The sequence below is a fragment of the Medicago sativa genome, chromosome 3 (assembly GCF_051527215.1).
Source record: "Medicago sativa cultivar Bolivia chromosome 3, Bolivia_mono, whole genome shotgun sequence".
In the NCBI taxonomy this organism is placed as follows: domain Eukaryota; kingdom Viridiplantae; phylum Streptophyta; class Magnoliopsida; order Fabales; family Fabaceae; genus Medicago; species Medicago sativa.
Window position 1 is genome coordinate 36,203,557 of NC_140751.1, and position 7,231 is coordinate 36,210,787.

At 43.0% G+C, this 7,231-nt stretch overlaps 1 protein-coding gene across 1 annotated transcript; it reads left to right on the forward strand.

Moving 5' to 3' along the window:
• The first annotated feature begins 5,766 nt into the window (after positions 1–5,766).
• Positions 5,767–6,585, forward strand: LOC146937393 (uncharacterized). Its single transcript, XM_085749411.1, has 2 exons — positions 5,767–6,177; positions 6,505–6,585. The coding sequence occupies exons 1-2, from the start codon at positions 5,767–5,769 to the stop codon at positions 6,583–6,585; spliced, it is 492 nt and encodes a 163-aa protein (XP_085605537.1).
• Positions 6,586–7,231: the final 646 nt, after the last annotated feature.

Genomic DNA, 7,231 nt, shown 5'->3' on the forward strand with positions numbered 1-7,231 from the left:
AGCTAGAAGGAGAATGAACTTTTGGGTACTATCGTTTTGTCAGGTAACTGTTATTTTACTGTCGTTTGTCACTGTTGCAAGCAAATTCCTTGAGGACAAGGAATGGTTTAAGTTTGGGGTTGTGATGACATGCTGTCATTACGTAATTTTTAGGACTTATTTTGACATTTTGATAGAGTTCTAAGCAACATTAAGTGTCCAGGAGCAGTTAAAAGCAACAAATTTGGAAGAACTGGATTGAAGCCAATCGTACTGCGATTCTCTAATCGCAATGCGATTTCTTGAAGTCAGAGAGCATGTTTTTCAAGAAGCTGGATCGTAATATGATCCAGCCAATCGTGATACGATTTCAAGAAGGGCTTTTAAGGAAATTAGGGTTCAAAGAAGCCATCGTGGTACGATTTGCAAATCGCAATGCGATTATGGGCGATCCAGAAGTTGCCTATTTAAGCCCAACTTACTCTCAAACATAAGGATTACGATTTTGGAGAGCTAAAGTGCGATTTTAACACCCAGAAGGCTGCAGCGGAGTGGATTTCATCATCTCTAACCCAGTTTATGTATGTTTTAATTCTTCCATTGATTATGCTATTTGTAAACTCAATTATGAGTAGCTAAATCTCTTAGAGATTAGGTCGGAGATGAACCTATGTAACCCTAATTGATCATATGTTGCTGTGAAACTCTATTGTTTATTAATGAATTTCTAGTCTTTATTCAATTCAATTGTTCTTAATGCTTTTTATATCCTGATCAAATATAAACATGATTTTGTGAGATCGAATGACTACTGACCATAGCTTTCGACTTAGACCTAATTGAATTGTTCTGATAAACATGGTTAGTCTAAGAATAGATAATCGTTTGTTAGTGATATTAGGTTAACGTTCATAAAACCTTCAAGGATTATTAGACCACCTAAGGAATTAGGGGCTGTAGTTTAAGAAGAGGGTCCTAACTCAAGGGATTGATTAGGGCTAATTTGTTAACTATCGTGAAACTAGAAAATCATTAGTAATAATAGGTGCAGTAACCAATTAGGAGAAACATAGAGGATTCGAAGACCTGATCTCATCTCTCTCCATATTTTCTTAATCAAATCTTATTCTTTTAATTGATTTCTTAAAATCAAACCAAATCTACTGCCTAGTGGCAAAACAAAATAAACTTTTATATATTCTATCTTTATAACGCAATTGAATTATTGAAGTTAAAAACAGTCCTCGTGGGATCAATATTTTTACTACTTCGATAGTATTTGGTGCACTTGCTAGAGATCTATCATGGACTCTTACATATGATGTTTTTGTTGCATCATGGGTGACGACCTTGAGTAGATTTGGTACCACATGCATATATGTGTCTAGTATAGGCGCATATCATTTGGCATGAGTCTTAAGTGTTGTATGTGAATGGTGATTGTTGATGATAAGTGTGTTCGATGAATACATGTCTGTGACATTGGAATTGAATAGTTGATTTAATTGTGTCATAATTGAATATGTGACTTGATGAATTTGTGTATTGGTGAGATTTGGTGAATGTCGTGATTGTGTGGATTGGTGTATATGTACGTGGGTGGATTTTGTTGTTGGTTGTGAATAATTGAACTATGTTCTAATTGCATGTTTTACTTGCTTGTGCTTATACACTTGGTGAACTTATTTGATGATAGATACTTTGATAATAATGATGAAGTGAGAATTGTATATGTGTGTATATATATATATATATATATATATATATATATATATATATGATGCGGTGATTCCTTTGATAATGATGATTGCTCGCTTATAACTTGAAATGATGGATTGTACTTGTTGAATTAAGCATGCTAGATGAGTAATGAGGTGAGTAATGTTTTCATTGATTGATCTTGATAAATGATGAGCTTTTGTTGATGACTTGATTAAATATGTCTGTTATGCTATGATAATAATGTGATAGCTTGAAGTGCAAGTGAAGAGGGATAATCATGTGATACTAGTATTCTAGGAGGGATGGTTATGTATATGTGATATGTATGAATCCTTGAATTCTTATGTTTTCATATGTTGATTATGATTAATGTAATGCTTACCCCCAGTGGTTTCGACTGCCTACCTGTCTGTATGGATCGGTAGACGTTGTGCAGGATTAGTTGCTTGGTGAGTTACTTGCTGGATGTTTGGATGACGAGAGCTTTCTCCGTTATCATTTTGGCGTCATAGTTAGGGCTCTGATTAGGTCGAGTCGGTGTCATTTTACTTTTGTTGGATTTCATTTATTTTGAGGTGTACTCATTGTTGAGATTTGGAGAATTTTTATGTTGATGTTATTTGACCATGGCATATATATTTTTGGAGATGTATGAAATATATTCCGATGTGACTGTTGAGATATTATTATATATGCATGTTGGTTGTTGTTTAGATGAGACGTAGCGTCTATTTCTTGAATATTTGTTATATTCGCGTGTTTTATCGCTTTAATAGAAATAGGGCGTTACAAGTTGGTATCAGAGCCATCGTCAGTCTTGTCCGGACTAGCATTCGTTGAATTTCCTGTTTGTATGCGACATGTACGGGAGTACTGTCGGTACTTGTTGTGTTGTTCCGTTTTTTTTTTTGTGGGTTTGAGCGTAGTGGGGTAGTAGCAGGTTGCTTCAGGTGTGTTACTCTAGCAAGGGAAGGTATATTTGGCTGCGGAACCTCAGTTGGTTATGGTCTGCGTTAAGGTTCTAGTTGTCTTTGAATTGGATCTTGTGTGTCTTCTGTTGGAACATATGGACGTGATTTTTGGTATGGATTGGATGTTATCTGATCGTACCTGATCAGAAGGAGACTGCCGGTGCTTTGAATGCGGTGGTTGTGACGGTGGTGGAATGCGTCAGAATGCTTCTTGGAGCGGATGGGGGTGTGTACCTGCAGGCACTCTGACGCTCAAGTCAGTAGAGATCAGAGAGTGAGGGTTTTAGAGGAAGAAAGATTTCTACCATGGGGACTGCGGTGAGTCCCCTATTTATAGAGGTGGAGAGCTGCAGAGCCGTTGAGGAGGCACACCTGGCTCTGGCGGTTACGAAATCGTGGGAAGTGTAACCGGCAGAGATTTAATTGCGGGAACGTGCACAACGTGCAAGAGAGACGTTGGGGTTCGTTTGAACCGGTCTCTTTGCTTCGTGCACCCCCTTCAGGCGAGGGGGTATGTTGTGAGCAATAATGCCAAACATGGAGTTTTGGCTTTGAATGATATTGGGCCTAAGTAAATGGGCCCAGAATCCTTTTGTCCGGTCTAGAGCAGTAGCCCCCCAAGTCGTTGCTCTTGATAAAGAGTGGTGACTTTAGTGCAGGCGTTTTGCTCGTCAGGAGCCGACCTCAAGAGGAATTTAGTTGGTATGTATCCCCGTGCAAGAGGAAGAAATGGATCTCGTTAGCGGTCTTATACATGCCTTGACTTGGAGAATCATTTGTGAGGCGGACTGAGAATGCTGAGACTTTGGACCAGATAGGCTCGCCTGTCTCGAAGCGTTTGTTCCCCCTCTAACGATGTAAGTTTGCCTGTCAATGTGGCGGAGTCCGGCATATGTATGTCCGGCGGTAAGATCGGATGGAAAGATTCTCTCGTCAGGAAGTTTGGTCGGATGTCATTCTGTAATTAATGCCAACGTCTCGAGGAAGAAGTTGAGGGGACCAGACCTTTGGTTTCTGAGTGACACGTGTGCAAACTGTTAGTAGCACTTGAGTCTCTATAGTTTCCAGCGTGTTCTCGGGTTGTATTTCCGAGGCGTCATCATCACCGTTGATTGGATCCTGACGTTTGGAGAATGTAGTGAAGAATCATAGCCCTTGGATGAAAGGGTATGATTGAATCTGGACCGTCGAAGCAGCGCTTTAGATGAGGAGTAGCGAGTGAAGGGATGCACCGGATAGACTTTGTGACTTTTGGGTGGTTTGTGCAACGAGTATAAATAGTTCCACTGTTGTTTTGGAGAGTCATTGCATTTTCGAATTTCTCAGAGACTTAGAGATTTCCACAGTTTCCAAAGGTAAAGTTCTTCCGAGTTTTCGCATCCCCACCGCAACTTCAATCTCTTCTTCTTCTTCTCAAGTAGAGTTCTGTGACTCGTTTATTTTACTTCTGTATTTTAGTTTCTGTTCTTCTTTTAGAAACTGTAGGAATGCATGCTTCTAGGGCAGAAATAGTTTGACTCGGTGGTTTCCGCCGTTGGTTTAGGCGTTTGCCACCGTGCATCAAAGAGTTTTGTAGATATGCTGTCTGTTTTCTGCTTAGTGTTTAGAAAAACATTGGCGACAGGCTTACGCTTCTAGGGTTAGGGTTAGCCGTAGCGTAGGCTTTTTTATCGCTTTAGAGTGCCCCTAGACCTTCTAGAGTTTTTCCTTGTGATTGAACCCTTTAGTTTTGGAGAAGATGATAGTGACCTTCTCCATGTTTTCCTCCTTCCAGGTTTGATCGAGGTGATAAACTTAAGAGGGGACAAAGGAGCAATGTCCGCTGATCCTTTGATAAGGGGGGAGATCTTAGGAGCGGCATCCCAATTTGCGGTAGACGGCGCTGGGGTAGTTCCACGCTGCCCAATAGGGAGGAAAGAAGATTGGGAGATCCTTCTCCCCAAAACTGCGGACCGAATATGCTCGCATTTTCCGAGAGATCGTTTCCCCATGTATGAAGCGACTTTTAAGGAAGTGGGTTTTAGGCTTCCCTTTTCCTCTTTCCAAATCAGTGTTCTGGAGTGGTTGGAAGTATGTCCTTCCCAGTTGAGACCTGATTGTTTCGCCTATACGATGGCTTTCGAATCGGTGTGTCGTTACCTTTAGTTTCCCGTCTCCAAAGACCTCTTCTTTGCTATCTTTGCTGTCCGACGAAACTTGGACAAAGAAGGCGGCTGCGGCTGGGTGTCGTTCCATCAGCGTACCTCTCTCTTTGAGGTTTTTGGCACTGGTGTTGCCAATTTCCATGAGAGGTTCTTCCTGGTGAGGCCTCGAACGAAAACAACCCTTCAAAGTGTTCTGAAGATTGTCGATCGACCCCGGGGGGAGGGCGGTGTCGCGCCTGTGCGTGTCCCTCGAATCTGTTTTAGTTGGAGTCGCGACCATCTGAAGCATGAGCACACCATGTATAGGATTAGCTATGACAAGTTGACCGAGCGGAACAAGGATAGTTTCGCCAAACTAGTGAGGCTTGTGAACTCTTTCTCTCGATCGGTGGTGGTCGATGATGGCGGCGATCCGGTGATGGATTTGCGAGGGAACCCAGTTACCAAACCCCGATTGATTGATTCTCGTTCTTTGGTATTCTCCAAGGATCCCTTGACTCTTCTGGGTATGTTGGTGTTGTGCTTTCTTTTACTTTTCCATCTGCTTTTTCTGTCTCAATGATTGATCCTTGTTTTTCACGTGCAGGAAAGATGTCTCATATCCGTTCCCTGGTGAATAAGGCCAACCAGAAAGTCGTCGGGCAAGGTAGTGGTAGCAGGCAGAGAGATGTGCAGCGGGGGAGGACCGCAGACGCTTGGTTCCCTGTCCGTTTGACTAATGACCAAGGGGAGGAAGAGGACTACTGCTCTGGACAAAGGTAAGCAAGTCCAGGTGCAGGAGGTAGCTCCTTCTCGAAGTGTCCCTTCTACTGACGAAGGCTTGTTCCAACTTCCGAAGGTGTGGTCCCAGTCGGATCACTTTGGTCCTCAAGCTTCACTGTACCTTGGCGATTCTGAGTTGAAGGCCATTCGTGACTTGGGACCTGCTGGTCGAGCCCGTGTCGTGACCGATGGGGTCGTTGCCGGAGGTGGCTGCCATGAAAGCGAGCGCTTCTGAGAACGACAAGCTGATTGCATTCTTGAAGGAGAAAGCAGATATGGGATCCCGCTGCCGTCGTGAGCTGACTGAGGTTCATGCCAAGTACGCTGCAGAGAAAAGAGCCCTGGAGGATGCTCTCCGTGATGCCACCCAGCCAGGCGAAGATGAGACCGAGGACACGGCGGTGTTGGCTCGTCCCGCGTTGGTCTACAGGCTAGAGGAGTTGGAGAGGAATCTTGTAGGCGCTGCGCGTCATGGTTTCGAGAATGCTGTAGAACAACTCAAGGTGGTGAACCCCGGTGTGCAGCTCTGTGAGGACGGGCTTAACTTCTTGAAGTATGTGCGGGATGGTGAAATTGTTGATCAGGATGATGATGGGCATGTCAGAAAAGCCCGGGCTTTATGTTGCCCTGTAATATATTTTTTGCTTTAGCTTGACTGGCCTTCGTGCCTCTGACATTATACGGCCCTTTGTGGCTTGTATGCTTTCTTGCTTCTTTAAACACCTGTTTCTGAAATGCATGATTTACTTTCCAGTGTGATGTTTTGAATTTTGCATGCTCGTTGTGTGAGGCTTTCTATACTATTTGAAGTATTTGTTTGAGAGTGAATTATCTATCTATCTTGTATGTTTGATAAATTGCGATAATTCGTATGCTCTTAGCTACTGTCGAGGGAGAACTATCTATTTGCCTTATATTTTTGGCAGATTGCAATAATTCGTGCGCTCTTAGCTGCTGTTCGAGAGCGAATTATCTACCTGCCTTATGTTTTTGACAGATTGCAATAGTTCGTGCGCTCTTAGTTGTTCAAATTAGGAACTTGTCTGTTTTCGGATTGCGAAGCTCTTTAAGTTGAGTGTGGCGGGATGGGCTACCCCCCGCAGTCATTATTTCGACGAAGTGACTTAATGACTGGAGAGTCTTGCATGCCCGCCCAACGTTTTGTGGCTTTGACTTGATGAAATCAAAGTTGTGCCTTTTGCTTTCCAGGTAATAGTTTACTTTGCTTGGAAAGTTTTTACCTTTGCGTAGCTTTTGCAAGGAAGAGCTCAGGCCGGAAGTTTTCTAACTGTTTACGCGGAGTATTAGTTAGAAGTATTTGCACATCCAAGAGATTGTTTATCTGAATGTGTGTCCAAAGTAATGGACGTGTAACAGCGGATGAACGAGAGAAATTTTTTCTGAGTTCCCTCCGCCGAGGCGTGAAACACCCATCGCGAGCTGGGGTTCTACCTAACATGCCGAGCAGTGATGTCGCAGCGGTAAGCGTACATACTGAGGAGTAAGAGAATTTGTTATGTAAAATCCTCTCATCCTTTTTCTTTTTGGATTCGGAGTGGCACGACTTTCCTCTTCCGTTTATTTGCTCGACGGGGAGCGATGAGTTCGTTGTATCGAACTAAGTACGTACATTAGAGCGAGTTGGCGTTGTTT